Source organism: Mustelus asterias, chromosome 18 (genome assembly GCF_964213995.1).
Source record: "Mustelus asterias chromosome 18, sMusAst1.hap1.1, whole genome shotgun sequence".
NCBI classification, from domain to species: domain Eukaryota; kingdom Metazoa; phylum Chordata; class Chondrichthyes; order Carcharhiniformes; family Triakidae; genus Mustelus; species Mustelus asterias.
This window is the reverse complement of record NC_135818.1, coordinates 18,376,214-18,401,273: the sequence shown is the minus strand read 5'-3', so window position 1 is coordinate 18,401,273 and position 25,060 is coordinate 18,376,214. Positions and strand designations below refer to the sequence as shown.

Here is a 25,060-nt window from a genome sequence, read left to right as displayed (position 1 = left end):
TGTAAAAAAAACTTCTAACAATCTAAAGAGTTCTCACTCACACGCACTAGATAGAGAAAAAAATCTCTTTCATGAAACCCATTCAAAGATATAAATCTCCTTCATTGGTCAGTCTCTTTCAACACATCAAACACATCAAAGTCAGCTAATCCTTTCATAGCCTCTTAAAACTGCAAATCAAAATGTGAATTCAGCCCTCTTTCCCTGCTAAGATAGGTGGTTTTGGTACTTTTTAGCTCAGCCAGGCATTATTAATGGACTCAGCTCTAATAATAGTCCTTGGGAAATGCCATCAATTAACTTTATTGAACCTGTCGGAACAGATGATAATGACTTTTTATTAAGTTACACCAGATGCCCTGTTAATCAATACACTCCAGCAAAGGGTGTTGGTTTTTACTCTGAATGACAGCAACAACCTGAATTTTTAAAGGACTGGTGATTTAAATAACTTTAGATAATGACACTTAAACAGACCTTATATCCCTTCAACAGCATTTACTCTTCCTCCATAAATTTGTGATTCCCACATTGTAAGGTAAGATCTTTGGAACAGCAAAAAATGGAGTGTGTTTGAACTCAGCACTTCAATATGAAGGTGTTTTCATTCTATCTCTTGCCTAAACTACAGGCTGTGGCTTTAGTGCTGAGTAGAGGGCTTCTATTGGCCCTATAGTTTTGAGAGCCCAACACTCCCCCCAGTCAATCACGTTGGTTAGCATTGGTCTTCTGGTCAATTAAAGGGAAATAACTGCTGTGTGATTATGCTGCATATGATGTGGGTTTTGATCCTTATTCCGGTAAAATGTTGGAATTCTGACCTAATGAGCAAAGTTTTGCCTAACGTTCAAAAGAAAATTGGTAAATGCTTGACGAGAAAGGAAATGCAGGGCAATGAGGTAGGGGTGGGAAGAATGGGACTAATTGGATGACTCAGTCAAAGAGCTGACATAGTGGTCAGCACTGCTGCCTCACAGCGCCAGGGACCTGGGTTCAATTCCTGGCTTGGGTCACTGCCTGAGTTGGAGTTTGCACATTCTCCCCATGTCTGCGTGGGTTTCTTCCAGGTGCTCTGATTACCTCCCACATTCCAAAGACATGTGTGTTAGGTTGATTGGCCATGCAAAATTACCCCTTAGGATCAGGGGGACTAGCTTGGTAAATACGTGGAGTTACAGGGATAGGGTCTGGGAGAAACTACGCAGACTCGATGGGCCAAAGAGCCTCTTTCTGCACTGTAGGCATTCTGTAGGCACAGATGGGTCAAAGGATAATCTTCTGTGCTGTAACATTCAGTAATTCTAGTGAATTGTTAAAGAAACATTGATTTTTTAACTGTAGCCGGAAAGATAGGCTAGAAAAGACAAGTGGAGGATGTGGGAAAGAGAGTAGGATTGAGAATTCATCTGAACTATCATTAGTCTACTTTAGTACAGTTTGCATCATGGGAACACGGGAAGGGTTCTCCACAACATACCAATGAAACACATAATGCTATTAGCTCATTTCCAAAACAAAAGCTCAGAACTCTTCAGCCAAATCTTGCTCTGTAGATGACTTGGGTTCACATTTCACTGTAATTTGCCACCAACAGCATCTGACTAAGTTGTTTTTCACTCTGTCCACAGCCATGGAGAGTCACGGAGAAGCTGAAATCCGGATCCATATTAACTGTAGTCATTGTGAGTCGGACAACTGTGTAAGGGAGCAAGAGTCCAAGAAGATAGTGTGTCTGTGCCTGGGCGGCAAGGTTTTAGCCAAAGATAATGTTACCTGTACAGGTAAGAACAAATTTCAAGAACTGGTTTCATAGTAAAGTGCTCAATTGTCAGTGTAGTGGAGGTTTCTCTCTATTGTCAGTGTAATGAAATTTTGTCTCTGCATTGTGAATGTAATGGAAGTTTGTCTCTGTATTGTCAGTGCGATAGATTTTTTGCTAGTGGGGCCTGGGATGGAATGTCTGCAATAAACCTCAGATCCTTTCCAGCAGACGGATGGCAGGGTTCATTAGTGGGATTTGACCTCTGTAACCCCTTGAGAGTCTTTAGGTAGGCAGGGAGAATGCTTTCCCCACGACCCCAACCCAGTGGCGACCCCGACTTGAGGATCCCCAGCCCAGCCTGAGCCTCCCAAAGCCCCTGCGCCCATGTGGGCCCCCGCCCCACCACACACCTTGGCAGTGGCTGACTCACCCTCTTGCATCCTGGAGGTTGGTGTCATTAGAAAAAGCCCGGGAGAATTGCAAAGTGGTTGGTGCTGGGCGCGAGATGGATTTTTAGGCTTGCACACTATTCTCTAGCATCAGTGGGATCTACTAACAGCACATCGAGGTTGGAGAATCACCCCATTTGTCAGTTTATTGTCAGTGTGATCAAAGTTTGTCTCTGTATTGTCATCGAGATGGAACTTTGTCTCTGTATTGTCAATGAGATGGAACTTTGTATCTGTAATGTGTGATGATACTGTGCCTTTAAGAAATGTATTTGGGTCATGCTTCTTGAGCAGGATCTGTTTTAGGAGTTTGTTTTATTATTGGTGCCATTTTGTCTGCATCTGGCAACACTCTTGTTATTGCAGCAGCATATTGGTCCTAATTGTTAGCATGTTTATTTTGATCTGGCCTAATGCTGTTCTGTTATTGTGGTGTTTTTCCCTGGGGTTTTGCAGAATGAGGCTTGATTAGGTTGATTGCCAGGTACGGTCATATAACGGGGCAGGATAGGCTTATGCAGAGAAAACCAGCTCGGTTGTTTTTTGGGATCTGTAAAGAGCAGAAATAGCTCTGTGTCTGAAGTCTGGAGACTGGAATCTGCCAGAAACTAGATTTATTTCTCTGAGGTCTGCTGTTTGAGGATATATCCTTCTCTGGAAACTGCTGTATGAGAGTCAGAAGGCAGATGCATTTCTGTATCTGTCCAGAGGAGTTATAAGGCTGGAAATCCAGCATCCACATGAGTATATCTGTTTTTGGTACGAATTGATTTGGAAGCAGGATTTATGGGCGGAATTCTCCCAAAAGAATTCTAAGTGTTGAATTCGCGGGAAAACTGGAGTAATTCATGCGGGTTTTTTCAGTGGGAGTTCAGACTAGAATCTCCCACACCCTGTGCACTGCAGAGGCCACCAGCGTGAATATCATTAAATTTCAAGGGGCGGGACCAATTCCCACCCTGGAGACTGAAACTAACGGGGCTCTGCACATGCGCAGTGACCCCGAACTGTCAGCCTCTCGCTTTCCGGCCAGCTCAATCACTGGCCAGCCCGGGACCCCGGCAGTGCTGTCCCCAAACACCTACAGCCTGATAGTGATGCCCAGATTCCCAGCACCCCCCAGTGCAGACTCCCCGCAGGCAGACCCTCCCCACTGGCTAAACCGCACCCCCCCGCCCCCCCCCCCCCCACCAGCTGACCACACCAGCCCACCCCAATCGCTGGCTTCCTTCTCGCCCCCATCGATCCCAATTCAGAGTGGCAGTGGGACCCCCCCACCCACACTGATTGCCCCTACGCCCCACCCAGTATGGGTCCCACCCCCTTGGCAGTGCCCCATGCATGTGGGCAGTGCCAAAGTACCTCCTGAGCATTGGCACTTTGCGCCTTGGGCAGTCGGGGGCACAGGCTGGCACTGCCAAGGTGTCAATGCCCAGGGGCCACCACCCCCCCCACCGCTCGACCTCCTGGGGGCCCCAATTTCCCCCCTTCACTCCAGCGGGGTCAGGTCGCTAGCTCCCCGAAATTGGGATGCTACTCTAAACCCCGCTACAGTGAAATACTCTGGTGGGGTGAGAGAGGCTAGCAGGCCAAGAAAATTCAGGTCCTGGCTTGCTAATTACATTTAAATGAAGATTTAAATGACTTACCTGTCTTCCCGCTGGTTTCCAGCGCAGATCTGATGGCGCTGGAAATCCAGCTCTGGGAGATGCACGCACAGTGGGAACACATGTGCGAATCCCACACATGCCCAGCTGCGAGATTCCCCTACCCCGCTGCGCTGGAAAATTAACGTGGCGAGGTGGAAGAATCCCCTCATGTCTATGGGGATGTTGCTCAAATTGGAACAATGGAAATGGATAGCTGTTAAGCACTATACTTTGTCATGTTTAAACATTTTAATTGGTAAAAGTTATGCTAATTTTTTGTTATATTCTAGCTGTGTTCTTAAATAAAATTTATTTTAATAAAAGCTTCCTAGTGGGTCAATTGAATCATACCTGGAATGAAACACCTTGTGGTCACCCTAGTGCCAAAATCAAAATAAAGTTGGAACCTAGGCTGACTTCAAAATATTCCTTGGAGTTTCTGATCTGTTCCCTAACAATTTGTCAGTATGATGGAAGTTTTTCTCTATATTGTTAATGTGATGGAAGTGGAAGTTTGTCTCTGTATTCTAGTGTGATGAAGGTTTGTCTCTATTGTCAGATGGAAGATGTTCTCTGGTGTGATGGAAGTTGTTGTCTGTATTGTCAATGTGAAGAATGTTTGACCCTGTATTGTCAGTGTGTTAGATGCTTCTCTCTGTATATTCAGTGTGAAGGAAGTGTGTCTCCTTGTCAGAGTAATTAAAATTTGCCTCCGTATTGTCATTGTGAGGGTGGTTTGTCTCATCTTCTTGCAATGGAGGTTTGTCTCTGAATTGTCAGTGCGATTGAAGGTTGTCCTTAGTGTGATGGAGGTTTGTGTCTGCATTGTCAGTGTGATGGAGGTTTGTGTCTATGTTGACTGTGTAATGGATGTAATCTCTACAGTCAGTTTGATGGAAGTTTGTCTCTACTGTCATTGTAATGAAACTTGTCTCTATTGTCAGTGTCATAGAATTTTGTCTATACTGTCTTTGTAATGATAGCTTGTCTCTCTATTGTCAGTGCAATGGGAGCTTGTCTCTATTGTAATGCACATTTGTTGCCATATTGTCAGTGTGTTGGAAGGTTGTTTCTCCAATGTCAGTGTGATGCACATTTGTTGCTGTTATTGTCAGTGTCATGGACGTTTGAATTCGGGTCTAGTTTCCCACGTGCCTTAATTTACATCTGACAAATATTTATTAAAAGGCTGATTTGCTGAAATTATTTGTTCCCCCTCAAAGTTAATTGCGTCACTAGTGGATAATTGGCATAATAGGTAGCATGCACCTGGTGACTCCTGCACAATTTGTCATCACTGCTTTCACCCTCCTTTGTGAAATATCGAGAGGGGAGGGGATATAGAGGCACGAATGCAGGGGGGGACACGAGACGGATGCAGGTCACAGTGGGAGTGGGGAGACACGAGAGGGGAGGAGAGAGACAATGGCAGGACTAGGGGATAGCAAAGGAACAGAGTTCATTGGACCCTTGAGTCCAGCACTCTGCTGAGTCCTGCTCTCCATGGTTTGTTGGACTTTAACCTGGTGTTGTTAGACTCCTTACTCAATGGTTTGAGCAGGAAACTCAGAAGGTGCCTCCTCAATCGGCCCAACATTATTTTACACTCCTCTCTCACATCCTGAGACTCCTCTCTCACATCCTGAGACTCCTCTCTCACATCCCGAGACTCCTCTCTCACATCCCGAGACTCCTCTCTCACAACCTGAGACTCCTCTCTCACATCCTGAGACTCCTCTCTCACATCCCGAGACTCCTCTCTCACATCCTGAGACTCCTCTCTCACATCCTGAGACTCCTCTTCCATCAATACTTTTCTTGATTGTTTTTCAAATGGTGTCATTTTTCGATTAATGCAAAAATGGTGCTGTTGACTTGTGTGAGTGGGGCCAACTTCCAAACACCCCCTATCATCCATCACGTTCCCCCCATCCTCCTCCATACTCACCTCCCCCTAATTCCCATTCCTCCTGTCACTACCCAGCCTCCCCCTGTTACCACTGACTTCATCATTGATCATGTGGATATTCCTATTCTCCCCACTTGGCCTTTAACGTTGGTGTCCCTATGCTGACCTGTCCCCTCCCCTTCTTGAGACCACATGTACCCTTACTTTGCAGGAACAGCCTCCCTCTCACCCCCACCCCCAACATGATACCATTCAATACCCCCCATGGCATTTCAGCTAGTGACATACAGGATCCTCGAACCATGATTCGAACAATGACTCGAACCCCCAAGACCAAATACCTTAGGTGACTGACCATGCCCTGCACCCCATACTGGACATTACCATTATTGCACAGAGAGACTTTACCCCATCCAACACCACGATCATGACATTCATACTATTAAGCGTCCCCTTGCATGACCTCATACTGTCCCAGGACAGTCTCTTCAATATTCCCCAGACAGGATGGACTCAGCCTCTGGACAGTTTCTGATTCTTCAACTGCGAGTCTTATAAGTCTTGCCCAAAGAGTCTTTAACCACTCTGACGAAGACAAGGATTCAAAGGAGCCACATGAGGATGCTATCACACCAGCATGATGTGACAGTGACAACCTCATAGCTACAGGATTTCATGAGGAATATGGTGAAGACAAATATTCATAATCAAAGTTATCTTCAGGCAGAAGACACAACAAAACACTCATTGTCAGCATCAACATATCAGGAAAGATCATCAGCCTCACAATGTCACAGAATCAGCAAAGGTTTCCTTCTGCCCTAATGATGGGCTTATCCTTGGGAGGCATAGTAGCCTTGGGAACATGTGTCTTTAAGAAATGTATTTTAATTGTGTTTCGCTGCAGGATGTTTCGATCAATCCCTGGGATTTTGTCAGAGCCGTAGTGTCTACCAACATCCTGCGTTGTTACTGCAACAGCATAATTGCTTCTAATGTCTAGAATGTTGCTGTTAATCTGAACTAATGCTGTTCTGCTGTTTACCCCTGGGATTTTGCAGAGAATTTAGGTGCAGTCTAGGTGCTCCTGCTTTATAGATAAAGCTTCATCGATGTGCAGCAATAAATATCTAGGACGGGATTTTCTGGCCTCATTCACCCCAAAAATGGAATTCGCTGCCCAAGGTCAAACTTTCCATGGTCTGCCCCTTGCCTGCTCCAATTCCCATAGTGGGCGGGACTGTAAAATTCACCCCCTGGTATTACAAGGCATGTTATGTGTTTCATAGACTGCTGGGGGGAACTGGTTGCGATTGACAGTCTTTGCCACTTGTTACAATTTTAAATATGATCCACCATGGATTTTAAAGTAATATATTTCTACATTATCTTTGTCAATAGAAAGTTGCTTGCAAGTGAATGAAGTCTTAATGAATGCTTCTTTTCTCTCCTCCTTTGTCCACAGTTTCTGGAGGTGTCAACCCCGAAGGCCATCTTCCTTTCTCCCTCATAATTGTCGTGGTTACGTCCACCATTGTTACTGGTGTAGTTCTAACCTGTGCTGGACTTGCTCTCAGTAAGAATTTCATTAAACTTTGTACTACACAGCTCCCTTCTCAACCAACATTTCACAAGCTATAAGCTCAGGAGAAATTTTCATTTTGGTTTTTAATTGCTGTTGATAGATGCTTCTTCCAATAACGCCATTCTGTGCATGAATGCATCATTGAAGACATTTAATCATCAGCTTCACTTCCTCCAATTCATCCATATCTGAAACAAGCTAGGAAAGGAAGTTATTAACGCAAGAGATAACAGTGTAAATATGTTTGTCATGTGGCTTCACCTTCAATTCTGTTTATGCTCTTTGTATAGATAGGGGGATGCCCGGCTCAGTATGTTCCTACCTGTACCAGGATTGGTTATGCTGAAATCTGGAAGACCCAGTATGCATATCTGAAAGTTTATTGAATATCAGTTCATGAGGTAATAGGAAAACTTGCATTTGTGCTGCCTCTTTAACATAGTAATAGTCCCAAGGTGCTTCATAGAAGTGTTATCAGGCAAAAGCCAACTAAACCAAAGAAGGAGAGATTGGAACAAGTGGCCAAAAGTTTGGTCAATTGTTTTCAAGGAAGATCTTAAAGAAGGAAATCAAATTGTAGAAGGTTGGAGAGGTTTAGGGTGGGAATTCCAAAGGTTCGGGCCAAGATTGGCTGAAAACATGTGGTGAAACAAAGGATATCGATGATACACATGAGGCTAGAATTGATGGAGGTTGGAGATTCTCATGTTTGAAGGAGGTTACTGAGTTAGGGAGGGCCGAGGAGTTTGAACCTGAGGAAGAGAATTTAAACTTTGAGGCATTGGGGCCTCAGGGGCCAATGTAGGCCAGCAAGGGCAAGGACCTACCCTACATGGATAGGATGGGTATAGATGAATATGGGCCAAACACAGGCAATTGGGACTAGCTTAGCGGTTTAAAAAAAAGGGTGGCATGGACAAGTTGAGCCAAAGGGCCTGTTTCCATGCTGTAAACCTCTATGATTCTATGACTAAGAGGGATGAATAGGCCATTCAGCTCCTCGAACATGTTCTGCCATCGAAATAGTTAATCTGTATTGAAACTTCATTCACCTGCTTTGGTTCTGTAACTCGTAATACCTTGAAAAACAAAGATATATCAAGCAAGTTAGAATTCTGGAGCTGACTCAGGATACGATGGCATAAAATGTGAATCAAATCTCATTTCTCCAGTTCCCTTTACCGCTCATTTTGTCCATCTGCATATGGAATATCACACGGATCTTTGCCTATTTTACCCCATTTGTCAGATTATTCTAAATACTTAGCACTGTTTGAGCAAAGCTGTACCTCTCATATTGGTTTCAAATTTACTTTTCATTCATATCCGCTGCCTATACTTTCTGGAATTATTTAAAAAGTAATAATAAGTCTCTCCATAAATGCTGCTTAATAGACTGTAAGATGCTGGATCCTCTGATGAACATAGACCAGGAGTGAACCATTCAACAACTTGAGCATGTTCTACCATTGAAATAGATCATGGTTAATCTGTATTAAACCATCATCTACCCCCTTTGGTTCTGTAACACAAAGATATATCAATTTCAATTCTGAAATATTCAGTTGACCTACTTCCAACAATTGGGTCAAAGTTTCACATTTCTGCTACCTTTCTGTGAAGAAGTGCTCCCTAAAATCATCATTAGATCAGTTAGCTCTGATGCTAATGTTCATGGCCCCTTGTCCTGGGCTCCTCCTTCAGAGGAAATGGCTTCTCACGATTTATCCGATCAATTTCGTCAATCCTAGAAAATACCTGCGTTTGATTACCTTTAATCTTCTAAACACAACGGAATACAGGCCAATCTATGGAATATGTCCTCATAAATTTAACCCCTTTAATCTCTGTCACATTTTGAATCTGCTCCCTCTTCAAGTCTATTTCTTCTTAAATTGTAAAGCTCAGAACTGAGTGCAACATTTCAGATTTTTGATAAATGAAGGGGTCACGTGGGGGACAGACAGGAAAGTGGAGTTGAGACCATAGCCAGATCCGCCATAATCTTATTGAAGGCAGGGCAAGCTCGAAGGGTCGAGTGGCCTACTCCTACTCTGAAGTCCTATGTTCCTCGATGGAGTCTAACCAGAGCTCTGTATACTTGTAATGTAACTTCTGATCCTTTCTAATCCAGCTCTCTTGAGATAAAAGTCAGCAGTTCTTTAGTCTTTAAGGTTAGTTTTAGTAAGATGTGTACTTGGTCCCTGTAATGATGCACTTTCACAGACTTCATTTGCGAATGCAAAAGGTATTTTTCGGAACTGTACAAGGCTGCAGCTTTCTCCCTACATATCACCTGCCTAAGGGGCCCCAGCCCCTGGGGTGATACCCACTCTGAGTCCTAATTGGTCCCTCAAGCCAGGTGACCCCTGCTCTGCTGTGTTGCCCTTAAAGGGATACCACAATTGGCACAGACCCCTAAATCTCCCCCCTTCCCCCACAGTTCCTAGCTCCTTGCTGTTTCGAAAAATGCTCTGATCTATTTTTCTTGGGATGATTTCTATTGGACTTCTTTTTGCCCACTCACTTCATTTACCAATGCCCCTTTGCAACCCTTTTGCCCTCACCTCCAATGTTTCCTGCACCACCTAACTTAGAGTCATCAGCAAATTAAGATATATGGCTTTGTATCATAGTGAAAAACTGAATCATCAGTACAGATCCCTGATGGGCAACATGGGTGGAATTTTCTGGCCGCACTTGCCCCAAGGTCAGAAAATCCCGCCCAAGGTCAACGGATCGTTTCCCGTAGTGGGTGAATTGGGAAAGTTCCACCCCATGAGTCACTTCCTGCCAATTTGAGTACATATCCATGATAGCCATAGGGCAATACGGTGGCACAAGGGTGGTACAGTGGCACAGTGTTAGCACTGGTGCCTTACAATGCCAGGGACCCGGATTCGATTCCCGGCTTAGGTCACTGTCTGTGTGGAGTTTGCACATTCTCCCAGTGTCTGCATGGGTTTCCTCCGGGTGCTCCAGTTTCCTCCCACAGTCCAAAGATGTGCGGGTTAGGTTGATTGGCCATGCTAAAATGCCACTTAATGTCAGGGAGACTAGCCAGGTAAATATGTGGGGCTACAGGGATAGGGGCTGGGTGGGATTATGGTCAATGCAGGCTCGATGGGCCGAATGGCCTCCTTCTGTACTGTAGGGATTCTATGATTCTAGCTGCTCTGTCTCCTATGTCCTAACCAATTCCCGAACCAAACCAACGGGTTGCCTTCAATCCCATGCACCCATATTTTTGTTATCACCCTCTTACACGTGCCTTTATCACACATCTACCCTGTTATTCCATATCAGTGTTAATGGCTCAGATAGACAAAGTTTCTTCAGCTTGTGCTTATTTTTCTATAATTGTGCTTTGATTTTTCCTTTTCCAACTTTTTTAAATCTCTGCCCTCTTGTCCAAGTTGACTCCTTATTTACTATTTCCCCCAGCAGCTAACTGGTCAGTGATTATGTGATGAGGCTTGGTAAACCATAAACTTTGAGCAATGCTCTGGAATCCACAGAACCATAGAATCCCTACAATGCAGAAAGAGGTAATTTGACCCTTTGCGTCTGCACCAACTCCCTGAAAGAGCGTCACTCTCAGGCCCACCTCCCAACCTATCCCTATAACCCCAGACATTCAGCATAACTAATCCACCTAACTTGCACACTTTGGGACACTAAGGGACAATGGAGCATGGCTAAACCACCTAACCTGCACATTTTGGGTCATTAAGAGATAATTTAGCATGCCAATCCACCTAACCTGCACATTTTTGGATTGTGGGAGGAAACTAGAGGAAACCCACGCAGACACAGGGAAAATGTGCAAACTCCACACAGTCACCCAGGGCCGGAATTAAACCCAGGTCCCTTGTGCAGTGCTAACCACTGTGCCATTGTTGGCTCGAATCACACCACGATAGATGGTAAAATTGTCCTGTGCTGGGCATGGGTGAGCTGAAACATTTTGCCGTGTGGTGGCTTGGCCAAGCAGTCTAAGGTGCTCGATTAAGGTTCCAGGGTCTCTGGAGACTTGGGTTTGCTACCAAAGTTTCATGCAGTTTGGCCTATGTAGTTGAAAGCAAGCACTGACTAGCTTTTGGACAAAGAAATTCCAACCTCCTTGACTCATATACAGTCTCCTGGAAGGGTCTGTTTATAGTAGACGAGAGCAGGAAGGGTGGCAGTTCTACTCTCCCTACAAGCAGGCAACATGAGCTGGATGAGTAGCATCCCTGCTGTCCAAAGCCACGAGCTGCATCAGTACAGACCAAGGATGGAACATGGGATTTATCTGGTCTGTATAGCTCAGCTACACTCTGATTAAACTCACCGAGGCAAGGGAAGATTGCTGTCTTATTTAATAGCAAAGTAGATGAACAACCAAAATCCTGAATTACATGTCTTATTTATTTGATTATATATCAATAGTTGCTGCTAGATACTATCATTTGCATGAAGTACCATTCTTTTATCTGATAACTCATATCAATATCAGTTCAAAAGATAATTTTGTTGCTGTAGAATGTTTGCTATTGTAGCCCAATTAACTAATTAAGATGGTTGACACAATATATAGATACTGAATTTCTTAAGGCAGGCAGAGGGTATAGATGACCTATACCCTACATCTGTTGATCAAAAGAGTGAGTTTTAGTGGTTACGGATAACAACAGTTTTATATCCACCCTCGCTATTACATTATAATCCTGCGTATAGGCACTTAGAGCCCAGTGTTGGATTTTGTATATTTCAGTTTTGGCTACAGCAATCCAGACACTTTTTTCTGGCCATTCCCGCTGGCAGGATTTTCCAGTCCTGCAGATGGTGACCCTCCCCATGGGTTCCCAGGCGACGGAGGGTGAGAACAATGGGAAACTCCATTGACAGCGGTGGGGTTGTAAGATCCCACTGCCGGCCAATGGTGGGCCACCTCTGCAAAACATACTGCAAGGGTGTGTGGAAAATTCCACCTCCCCCCTCACCCCTTGTGAAGCTGTGGACTTCCTGAAGCTACAGACTGATGAGTCTCTCTGACACCAGGAAATTCAATGCATTTTTCACTGTTGACCATCAGGCAATGGGTGCACAGAGTCATGTCCACCTTCCTGCCCTACAATAGTGACTTTGCTTCTAAAGTACTTCATTGGGAGCAAAGTGCTTTGCAAGGTTCGGAAGCAGTAAAATCCACTGTTTAAAAGCAAGTCCTCCTTCTTAAAACATCATTGGTATCGGTCAGTAAATCACCGAGAACACTAAGGAGGGCGGACTTGCAACCCTCCCAGCTGGAGATTGGGCTCGTTCCCCCTGTTAACTGATCATCTGAGTTATTTCGCTCATTAGACAACCTGAGAATTTGCCCCAACCCCGACGTGGCCTGTCACTTGGTCCCATGACCCTCTCTCGTTCCCACAGATTGAGTTTACCCATTCTTTGTACTGAGGATGGTTCTCACGCCTTGTCTTCCCCCACTACACCACCAGGTGACAAACTAATCCATTTTCCTACACTCTCTAGAACTCGTTTGTAAATTAGTTAGTTTAGAATTCTCCTCTTTCCTTGATCCCATGCATTAAATGGAATATATGAAAGGATGTTTTGTTATAGATTTACTTAAATTGCTTTGTATCATTTACTTTATATTTTTTATCTATTCATATATAGATCCTGTATCAATTACGAACAAATATCCTCCCTTGGCCTTTTCCAATATCATTTATTGGGCAGCACGGTGGCACTGCTGCCTTACAGGGACCCGGGTTCAATTCCAGCTTGGGTGTCTGTGTGGAGTTTGCACATTCTCCCCGTGTCTGCGTGGATTTCCTCCGGGTGCTCCGGTTTTCTCCCACAGTCCAAAGACGTGCAGATTAGGTGAATTGGCCATGCTAAATTGCCCCTTAGTGTCCCACGATGTGTAGGTCAGGTGAATTAGCCATGGTGAATGTCTGGGCTTATGGAGATAGAGTGGGGGAAAGGCCTGGGTAAGATGCTCTTTTGGAGAATCGGTGCAGACTCGATGGACTGATTGGCCTCTATCTGCACTGTAGGGATTCTATGAAACCTTGGTAGACTATTCAGTGTTTCAGGGTGCCAGCATCTATTGTACCTCTGCTAGAGTATATCACCTATGCATGTCAAAATGATATTAGCTATGCTTTGAAATGATAGTGGATTACAAACTCATTAGGAAGCAAGGGGCCTGCTGAATGGAAGCAGTTCCAAGTGGATAGTTTGAATAATGAGAGCGACGGAGCTGTTAGCCTGAATGAGCTACCTGAACATAGTCAGCTGACTCCAATGTGACCTGAGTAACAAGTACAAACATGGTGAACTTGTTCCAGGTAGGTCAGGGTGAGCATTTCATACCTGGTTCTTTCAATAATAGGTTGGGGGTGTAGTGTAACTGTGGTGGGAGCTTATTTGGATGCGATGGTTGAATTGTAACAGGTAAGTTGAATTCAGCTGGATCTAAGGACTGCGCATGTTTATGACTGTGACAATGGTAAACTTTCCCTCCTTGTCATTCTTCATCTGTCTGCAGCCTTTGACATAGTTGGCCCTACCATCTCTGCCTAATGTCTCTCCTCTGCCATCCTGCTGGGTGGGTCTGCGCTTCCTGGCTCCATTCTTACCTAGCTCATCGTAGGTGGAGAATGACTTCTGTTCCTGCTCCTGCACCAGTCCGTCCGATGTCCCAAAAGCAATTTTCCGTGGCACCTTCCAATCTTCATGCTACCCCTCGGCAACATCATCTGAAAACATGTTAGACTCCACTGTCTATCTCAGCGCCATCTCTCTCGACCCGTCCACCATCCCTGATTTGTGACACCGCTTGACCGATATCCAGTACTGGCTGAACATAAATATTTTCCAATTAAATATCGGGAAGAAGGAAGCCATTGTCTTTAGTACTCATTATAAATTCCATCCCTTAGTTACTGACTCCATGGTGGAATTTTACACCCTATCCCACCACGGGATAATCCGGTGTCATCGAAGTCAACGGACGTTTGAATGGCTCACTGTGTTTATTGACCCTGCTGCGACAGTGCTGTAAAATTGCACCACATCTCTCTGGAAACTCTTGAAGGTTGGATCAGAGTGTTTGCAATCTTGGTGCTATATTTTACCCTAATCTGAGCTTTCGATCACATATCTGCTCCATCATCAAGACTGCCTATTCCCACCTGGTAAAATCCTCAGCCATTCCTTTGTTACTTCTTCAATTTCCTCATGTCCACTTGACTGCCCGCCCACATTCCACCCTCCAGAAACCTGAACCAATCCAAAACTCTGTCCAAATCCTAACTAGCAGCATCTATGTTTGATGACTTACGTTCGTTCCCGATCTGGCAATGTCTCATTTTAAAAATTCCCATTCTTGTTTTCCAATCCCTCCATGACTTCTCCCCTTCCTTTATATGAAATCTCCTCCAATCCTACAACCCTTGGAGATTTCAGCACTCCTCCAATTCTTGTCTTTTGCGCATCTCTGAATTTAAGTGCTCCACCACACCTTCAGTTGCCTCGGCGCTGACCTCTGGAATCCCTGACGTAAACCCCTCTCCTTCTCTGCCTCTCTTCCCCTTTAAGATGCTGCTTGATTCTTTGCTCTTTGACCAAGGGTTTGGTCATCTGTCCCAATATCCCACTTAAGGGAAGCAAGGTTGCACAGTGGTTAGCACTGCTGTCTCATAGCACCAGGGACCCAGGTTCAAATCCGGCCTTTGGTGACTGTCTGTGTGGGGTTTGCACGTTTTCCCTGTTTCTGCGTGGGTTTCGTCTGGATGCTCCCGTTTCCTCCCACAGTCCAAAATGTGCAGGTTAGTTTGATTAGCCATGGTAAATTGCCCGTTAGTGTCCCATTATGAGTAGGGGGATTAGCGAGGTAAATACATGGGGTTATTTGGATAGGGCCTGGGTAAGATGTTCTGTCAGAGAGTCAGTGCAGACTCAATAGGCCGAATGGCCTCCTTCTGCACTGTAGAATTCTATGATTCTATGATTAAGCAGTTTGGTGTCAAATGTTGGTTGATAATGCTCCTGTGAAGTGCCTTGGGATGTTTTACTATGTTAAAGGTGCTATATAAATGCAAGTCGTTGTTGTGGAAGCAAGTAATCCATAACCTAGAGTGTATTATGATTGCAGGTATTAATAAATACCAGCAATAGGCTGTGCCCTGTGGTAGCTCCAAAGTGTTTCTGGGTATTGAGATGCTGTGCCTTGTGGTAATTACAGAGTGGAAATGTGTATGGGTGTTAGCTATAATGCGTCCTGTGGTAACTACGCAGTGCCAGTATTGGGTATTTAGTGGAGGGGTTGTATTTCCTCTACTCCACCGCTGTTGCTAACAAGGATTGACTGAACGTGTTGACTGTGATCTAAAATGAAAGAACTGCACTGATCTGGCCCCTTTCCACGTCCCAAGCATTTCAAGCATAAAGATTGTCGAACAGCCTTGTGATCTTCTAAGTCTGAACCACAGAACAGATGTACGGGGCCTTGGCTTCAATGTCTCAGTACCCGCAACAAAGTGTCAGCCTTGATTGTATGCTCAGAATGGGATTTGAACCCATAAACTTCAAACTCAAGAAGGGACAGTGCTACTGCTGAGCCAATTTGACATTCATCTATCTGGTAATTATCAAAAGGGAATTTGATATATACTTGAAAAGGAAAAATAAACGGGGAAGAGCAGGAGAACGGGAATATTTGGGGAACTCTTTCAAAAAGGCACAGGGTCACAGTCAAATTCCTTCAGAGTGGAATCGCAATGGTGAAAGAATCTGAAAAAAAAAAATATTTCCATTTATGAAAATTCAATTAGCAAATAAACTCTCAATCTGTTCTTAATTATCTTTTTAATAACCATTACTGATTGCTGCCGAGCTTTCTCTTCCATTGCTCTTAACACTGAGCATCCAGTTATCTTATTTTTATGCTATTTTAAGAAATGTTATCATGTCCCCCAATGGTCACTCATTTTAGAGATTGTGAATGTGTATAAGATTGTATAACTAATTGTTATCAGTCAACAACAGGCCGTCAAGCCATCTTAAAACCCAATAGTATGATGAAGGAGATTAAAATGGTGGAGGAGGTTAGGGAGCAATTGATGTTACTCTGGTATGTGAGCAGTGATGAAAAGAACATAAGAATTAGAAGTTGGACATCAGGCCCCTCGAACCTGCTCCGCCATTCAATAAGATCATGGCTGATCTTTTCATGGACTCAGCTCCACTTACCTGCCCGCTCACCATAACCCTTAATTCCTTTACTGTTCAAAAATTTATCTATCCTTGCCTTAAAAACATTCAACGAGGTAGTCTCAACTGCTTCACTGGGCAGGGAATTCCACAGATTCACAATCCTTTGGGTGAAGAAGTTCCTCCTCAACTCAGTCCTAAATTTGCTCCCCCTTATTTTGAGGCCATGCCCCCTAGTTCTAGTTTCACCTGCCAGTGGAAGCAACCTCCCTGCTTTTATCTTACCTATTCCCTTCATAATCTTATATGTTTCTATAAGATCTCCCCTCATTCTTCTGAATTCCAGTGAGTATACTCCCAGTCTACTCAGTCTCCCCTCATAAGCCAACCTTCTCAACTCCGGAATCAACCGAGTGAACCTTCTTTGCACCCCCTCCAGTGCCAGCATATCCTTTCTCAAGTAAGGAGACCAAAACTGTACATAGTACTCCAGATGTGGCCTCACCAGCACCTTATACAGCTGCAACATAACCTCCCTGTTTTTAAACCCCATCCCCCGAGCAATGAAGGACAAAATTCCATTTGCTTTCTTAATTACCTGCTGCACCTGCAAACCAACTTTTTTTGTGATTCTTGCACAAGGACACCCAGGTCCCTCTGGACAGCAGCATGCTGCAATTTTTTACATTTAAATAATAGTCCATTTTGCTGTTATTCCTACCAAAACGGATGATCTCACATTTACCAACATTGCACTCTATTTGCCGAACCCTTGCCCTCTCACTTAGACTATCCATATCCCTTTGTAGACCTTCAGCGTCCTTTGCACACTTTGCTCTGCCACTCATCTTAGTGTCATCTGCGAATTTTGATACCCTACACTTAGTCCCCAACTCCAAATCATCTATGCAAATCGTAAACAATTGCTGTCCCAACACTGATCCCTGAGGCACACCACTAGCCACTGATCGCCAACTAGAAAAATATCCATTTATCCCCATTCTTTGCTTTCTGTTAGTTAACCAATCCTCTATCCATGCTAATACATTACCTGTAAAACCGTGCATCTTTATCTCATGCAGCAGCCTTTGGTGTGGCACCTTGTCGAATGCCTTCTATGAGCCTGTGAACAATTGATATCAAGCTAAACAATGAAATACTGGACCACACATCTGGTCTGTTGGCTATCTTGCCTTTCTTTGACTTCAGCTGAGCATTTTCCATACTCTTTTTGAACTATGGAGGGGTGGCACAGTAGCACAGTGGTTAGCACTGCTGCCTCACAGTGCTAGAGACCCGGGTTCGATTCTGACTTGGGTCACTGTCTGTGCGGAGTCTGCACTTGCTCCCCGTGTCTGCATGGGTTTCCTCCGGGTGCTCCGGTTTCCTCCCACACTCCACTGGCCATGCTAAATTCTCCCTCAGTGTACCCGAACAAGCGCAAGAGTGGCAACTCGGGGATTTTCACAGTAACATCTTTGCAGTGTTAATGTAAGCCTACTGATAACACTAATAAATAAATTTAAACTTAATATATGGCCATTTTTGTTGTTCAGTCCCACTTTAAATGTTTATTGCTAGCTCTTTTTTTCTTTGAAGCGTAAATGCTGTGTGTTCATTTTTCTCTTTCCAAAGTTAGTGAGCCCGAGTTTGAGTTCAATCCACTCGCAGCCGTAGATCTCTGACCCATCAAAATGGCCATTATTCATGTGCATGCTCAGAGAGTGAATGTTGACCACTTAATAATGGAAGACATCACAGTGCAGTTTAACCACGTTTATCACGTTTTGTCTGCACATCTACTCTGTCCAAATGCATCCACTAATGGAGTCACTGAATAGAGATCAATAATCGGAGTCAAGGCTGTTTTCCACGCTCATCACTCATCCCCTCCCCCAAGAACACGGAAGCCTAAGGAACAAGGACTTATAATCTCATAGCACTGCTCAGATTTGGAGAGATGTGTCAGAGTATCAGAATATGTATTGAGATTGGATTGACTCAGTCTACAGCAGGAGTTAAGACTAGGAATCTTTAGCCTCTATTGCATCAATTGATGGTTTCACTTGATTGGCCAGTGATGGGGGTTTTATCAATCATAATGTAACGCTGCTATATTAGCGTCACCACGGACATCATTATCTCTGACATCATCACCATTGTATCTTTGTCATCACCACCATTGTCTTTGACACAATCGCCATTAACAACTATCTTCAAGCCTAAATGAATGTAATGGGAAGGATTCACATGAACTAACTAGTTATTCTGATTAATCAATTCCACATGTTGCTAATGAAGGTAATAACAATAGTCTCATGGCAGTACAGACATTGAGAAAAGAGATAGGCTGTCAAAGATTTACATCTTGCATCATCAGGACAGGTGCAAGAATACCAAATTTCAAAGGGAGTGACAATTTATACTGTATGAGTAAAAGGGTGCTAATGGATTGGCAAATCGACTCTGAATTACATGAACAACCAATTTAAGATTATAAAATGGGCTTGCAATGTGATTCAATTATACTTGCTAGAAGTTAGATATATTCATATGCAGGAACCTCGCCTCCGCAAGCCAAAGAAACATATTCAAGCTTGCGCCTTATTTGGATTATAAAAGTGTGGGACCAGTAGTTCCCTGGTGCATTTTCCATGGCAATGCCTTGACCAATCAGAGTCGACTTGCCAATTAATGAGCAATCTTTTTCTCATGCAGTGTAAATTGTTATCCTCTTTGAAGTTTGGCATACTTGCGAATCCGTCCTGATGAGTACAAGATGAAAATCTTCGACAGCATGTCTCCTTTTTTCAGCAAAGCTCGAGGTAATAAAACTTGCATAACTCTTTAATTATGGCTCCACAGTTTGTACATCTAAACTGAATTCAGCTGGCTTTAGAGATTTTAATCTGCATTTGGGTTTCTGCAGAGCCTGTGATGCAATGCCAAGTTGTACACTGTGTCTATCAGAAGAGGCAAATAAAGGCTCACTAGAAAAAGTTCTTCGTGTCTGGTGCAATTATTTAACTGCTGCTGTGCCAGTACTAAGCTGCGATGAGTCGAAACCGGGGCTTGTGTAGGCTTCGACTTGGGAAGGGAGTGTGCAGTGGGTCACTACCAAAGTGCTGTTTCCCACGAATATTCCCTGCTTCTCACATCTCCACACTCGGGTAAGTATATTTTCAATGCTCATTTTGTCAGGTGTTACCGGCAGCTATCCCTTTACTGACTGCATGTTTAGCCACATGTGGACCTGGTTTTTCAGAATGCAGAAGGGACCTCAAACATGTGCTAGACCCCTTATTTGACTGACTATGTAAATGGGCTATCATTCCTGTTTTTGGCCCGTGACTGCTAAGTATTTTGCCCAGAGCAGTGTGCAAGCACTTGCTAAGATTTTCCTACTTCTTATCTTCTAAATTATTGACCAGGAAACTTCAAGAAAGAGACGTTGCTAGTATAAACATTTACATTAAGTCCAGGGCTTTGATCAAAGGGGATAGATTCAAAGATCAGAGATTAGGAAATCACTTCCGTTGGCTTGTGTCAGGTCAGGTAGAAAAGGCAGTGGATGAATTAACACTTTCAGTACCAGGAGAGAGAAGGAATGTAATAGGTAAAATCAGAATCAAAATCCGGGGGATGAAATCCCAGTTTCATTGAGTTACATTTTCACATTTCCAAAGGCAATTTTCATGAAGTGAAGTCAAGGTCGGTAAAGAACTTTCATGAGGTCAAAAGAGATTGGAATGTCTGTGGAGGTGTTGCAGCTTTGTCTAATTGATTGGACAAGAATTGTTTTTGTTTCTTTGCCTCCATTTTCTATCCCTTTTAAATCTGAAGGCTCCAATTCTTACTTGAGCATGAAGAATGTCCCTTCCTAACGTGCACTTTGCAGCATTGATACTAATCAAAAACAGGAACCCTGGCAGATTGCTCATACTTGCCCTAAACCCTTTCAGAGGCCCAGGGTCACCGTTGCCCTCGTTGAGATCAGATAACTCAGCATTGACTGGACCTGGCATCCAACCTGAGGGCCACCTTCTGCTTGGCTTGGTGCCATCACTCTAGGCATTGCCATTACCCATCGCATGGCGACATGCTTGCTGCAGCTTCTCTTGCATTGAGAAAGATACCGTGGCATTTATTTTCCCTCTTTCTATGAGATAGTCACCACTTGGGGCAGCATGGTGACACAGTGGTTAGCACTGCTGCCTCACAGCACCAGGGAGCCTGCACATTCTCCCCGTGTCTGCATGGGTTTCCTCCGGTTGCTCCGGTTTCCTCCCACAGTCCGAAAGGCAGGCTGGTTCAGTGCATTGGCCATGCTAAATTCTCCCTCAGTCTACCCGAACAGGCGCAGGAGTGTGGCGACTAGGGGATTTTCACAGTAACTGCATTGCAGTGTTAATGTCAGCCTACTTGTGTCACTAATAAATAAACATAAACATTCTGCTCCTGGTGTGTGTCAAGGAACTGACTGATAATTCATTGTCCAGCTGAGGGTTAAATTTAAGGTCCGCAGCTCCCACTTCATGACGAGGCACATTAAGTTATTCCTACCTCCCAAGAAATTGGTGCTGTAAACTTTCAGGTCTACTCTGAATTCCATTCTTCTGCATTCTCACGATGTTGAATTCTGACTGATGCAGTTAGCTGAGATGGGTGTTTAAGAGAAGTCTGTGCTTGGATTCTAACCACTTTGGGAGCAGCTTAGACATGTTCACACGGCCATGAAGTGGACTGAGCTGTATCAGGTGGGGTTTGCCCTTCCCTGACTTAGTGGTGAGCTGTGTACACCATGTGTGCTCACGTCCCCTTCCTCTCTGACCAGCTGTGAAACCGTATCTGCTTGTTCCAATGTTCCCAGTGAAATTAGATTAATGTTACTGTTCGTTATTCCCATCGAGTTGTGAACTGGTTGACCCCAGGCCTGTCTCAGTCTTAAATCATAGAATCCCTACAGTGCAGAAGGAGTTCATTCGGCCCACCAAGTCTGCACTGACCACAAACCCACCGAGCCCCTATCCCCGTAACCCCACATATTTACCCTGCTAGTCCCCTTGACACTAAGGGGCAATTTAGCTTGGCCAATCAAAGTGACCCACACATCTTTGGACTGTGGGAGGAAACCGGAGCACCCGGAGGAAACTCAGGCAGACACGGGGAGAATGTGCAAACTCCAAACAAACAGTGACCCAAGCTGGGAATTGAACCCGGGTCCCTGATGCTATGAGGCAGCATCTAACCCCTGTGCCACCATGTCACCCAGAATGAGAACAGAATGCTGGAGATATTCAGCAGCTCAGAGAGAGAATCGGAGTTTTTTTTGTCCACAGATACTGTCTGACCCGGTGAATACTTCCAGCACCCTGAAATTGGGTGTGAGAATTACAATGCGTGATGGCCCACACGCACCTAAAGTGATGCTAATTGTAAAGACTGAAGGCGAGCAGCTTAACGATAAATGATGAGTTGCTGCTTCGTTCAGCAAGAGGCACAGATTCGGTCGAGACTAGCTCTGGTGTAAGATAGTGAGAGACTTTCTTTTGGTTTGGTTTGATTTGATTTGATTTATTATTGTCACATGTATTAGTATACAGTGAAAAGTATTGTTTCTTGCATGCTATACAGACAAAGCATACCATTCATAGAGAAGGAAAGGAGAGAGTGCAGAATGTAGTGTTACAATCATAGCTAGGGTGTAGAGAAAGGCCAACTTAGTGCAAGGTAAGTCCATTCAAACGTCTGATGGCAGCAGGGAAGAAGCTGTTCTTGATTCGGTTGGTACGTGACCTCAGACTTTTGTATCTTTTTCCCGACAGAAGAAGGTGGAAGAGAGAATGTCCGCTGTGCATAAAGTCCTTGATTATGCTGGCTGCTTTTCCAAGGCTGTGGGAAGTGTAGACAGAGTCAATGGATGGGAGGCTGATTTGCGTGATGGACTGGGCTTCATTCATGATACTTTGTAGTTTCTTGCGGTCTTGGGCAGAGTAGGAGCCATACCAAGCTGTGATACAACGAGAAAGAATGTTTTCTATGGTGCATCTGTAAACGTTGGTGAGAGCCATAGCTGACAGGCCAAATTTCCTTAGTCTTCTGAGAAAGTAGAGGCGTTGGTGGGCATTCTTAACTATAGTGTCGGCATGGGGGGACCAGGACAGGTTGTTGGTGATCTGGACACTAAAACTTGAAGCTCTTGACCATTTCTACTTCGTCCCCATTGATGTAGACGGGCATGTTCTCCTTTACATTTCCTGAAGTCAATGACAATCTCCTTCGTTTTGTTGACATTGAAGGAGAGATTCTTGTCGTTGCGCCAGTTCACCAGATTCTCTATCCGACCCACTATGGTGATGTCATCAGCAAACTTGAAAATCGAGTTGGAGGGGGCTAGCTCTGGTGTGCGATAGTTCTAGTGAGAGACTAGCTCTGGTGTGAGATAGTCCGAGTGAGAGACTAGCTCTGGTGTGAGATAACTATGGTGAGAGACTAGCTCTGGTGCGGGACTAGCACTTAACCAGCTCTGCTTAAAACCTGAGGGCACGTCTTAAAAGGCAAGACACATTCTGGCTGCAGCAGGGAATAGAACTGGGTCAGGAAGCGTTGAAGATCAGGAAGTACAACAGACCAGAGACTGAGTCCCAAAGTTCTCAGATGTCACATTAGAGGCCTTAGTGCAGGAGGTGCCCAGGATGGGAGAGTTCCTCTTTCCAAAGTGGGGTCAGGAGACATCCTGGCAGATGCTAAGAAAGCAGTGGAAGTAGATAGTCATTGCAGTCGACGCTGGGAATCTAGCTCTGTGGACCTGGATGCAGTGCCGGAAGGAACGAAATGATCTCGCGTGAGTGTTCAAGGTCAGTGGATACATCCTTACATGCCATATCTCACCAACTGCACCACTAGCCTCACACACTGCTCAATGCACGCCCTTCATCACTCACCTACCAACAATCTCGATCAATCACACCTCGTACCTCTCACACATAGCACTGCTGAAAACCTCACACACCTCACAGCTTGCACATACCACCAGCGGCATCTACTGACTGGAGGAGGCAGTCATTGGAAGAGCCAGTATTGAGTCAGTGGCCAATGGTGAGGCTGAAACCACTGAGGATTACAGTATATTTCCACCTAATGCCTTTCCTGATATCCCACTTAACCCTCATCCTGCAATATGTTAAGATTTTCAAGCTACAGATGATATAATCATGCACGTCTGCTTCCCTCACCACCCCAAACCTCATCTGCACGCTGCCCTCCTGTCTTCATGTTTTCGATACGCAGATACTGGCCAGGCCGTGCTGTGGGAGGCTGAAGTCCTAGAGAAAGGACAGACTGAGGAAGAAGACACTTCATTGGATCTGATACGACACTCTCAGCCACCAGCTCAGATATTGGCTCTGTGCATAGTTTAGACGGTGGTATAGAGACAGGATCTGCACGTGGTGAGTCTCTGGGCTGCAGCAAGGACATGGGGAAAGGTGGCAGCTCCCTGGAGGGTGAGGTTGCAGATGAGTTCTGCTGCAGAGGACTTGGATGAGGAGAAGGAGACTGAGGGGTGCATTGGCAGGCCTGTCAGGAGGTCTGTAGTCACTGTCGAGGAGAGCGGCTCCAACGTGGCGCAGGAGCCTATCCTTTCCAGCATGGGTTTGGTGGCTGACTCCATGAGAAAACCTGGGGCCCAGACGGCTTCCGATTTCCTCGACTTCCATTGTGGAACATGCTGAAGATACCCGGTGTCTGAGTTCTGAAAGGAAGCACAAACTGAGGTTCTCAGCCTGGTGCCATTCAGACTCCGACTTTTGCCACCGTGACTGGGGGTAACCAGTGATCAAAGGGGCTGCTAGTGTCTCACAGCAGTGCAATAATCTGTGCTCCAGCAGATTATTAGGATTGCTTTCGGCACTCCGTCAGTGCCCTTGCTCTTATCGGTCAGCCAGGCCACGCTGCTGCAGGCCGGGTAAAGCTGGTGCAGTCTGAAGCCAGGCACCCTAAGCCAGGAAGTGATTTGGGAAATCATCCAGGGCTATCTGCAACAGCAGACTTCCACCAGCCAGGCTGCAGCCACTGAGGTTGTGCTGTATAGGGACACCAAAACAGGCAAAGACAACCACAAGACAGGCACCAGAGAGATGCCCAAAGGTGATGAGTTGAATGTTATCTGGTTTGTTGCTTGCTTTGTTAGACAAAGTTAGTCTGAAATGGTTATTGTGTGGTGGCTTTTATTTAGGGAATGTGGCCGGGAGGATGCTGTGATGGGTTATTACTGAGACATGGGAATGCATGGGATTTTGGAACAATATGGATCCATGTTGTATTGATGGGAATCTGAGTCAAAAGAGGTTCTCACGGATGGCCTATCCGGAATGTGGATATGGCGGCTGCCTCCTTCTCCTCCTCTTCCTCCTGAGGTGATTGATGGATCCGCCATATCGGGATCTGTGTCCCGTGATTGTCAGGTTGTGAAGAATGCAGCAGACCACCACGATCCAG

At 44.9% G+C, this 25,060-nt stretch overlaps 1 protein-coding gene across 3 annotated transcripts in view; it reads left to right on the top strand.

The window, feature by feature from the left end:
* The window catches only part of ltk (leukocyte receptor tyrosine kinase), a 183,055-nt gene that overhangs the window by 114,545 nt on the left and 43,450 nt on the right, over positions 1-25,060 (top strand). For all 3 annotated transcript variants that reach the window (XR_013499992.1, XM_078233461.1, XM_078233462.1), the window contains exons 10-11: positions 1,629-1,781; positions 7,235-7,345. Coding sequence is in view for 2 of the 3 variants with exons in the window: in XM_078233461.1 (XP_078089587.1) it covers positions 1,629-1,781; positions 7,235-7,345 (264 nt within the window). In the remaining variant the exon portion in view is untranslated. The remainder of the gene's footprint in view (positions 1-1,628; positions 1,782-7,234; positions 7,346-25,060) is intronic.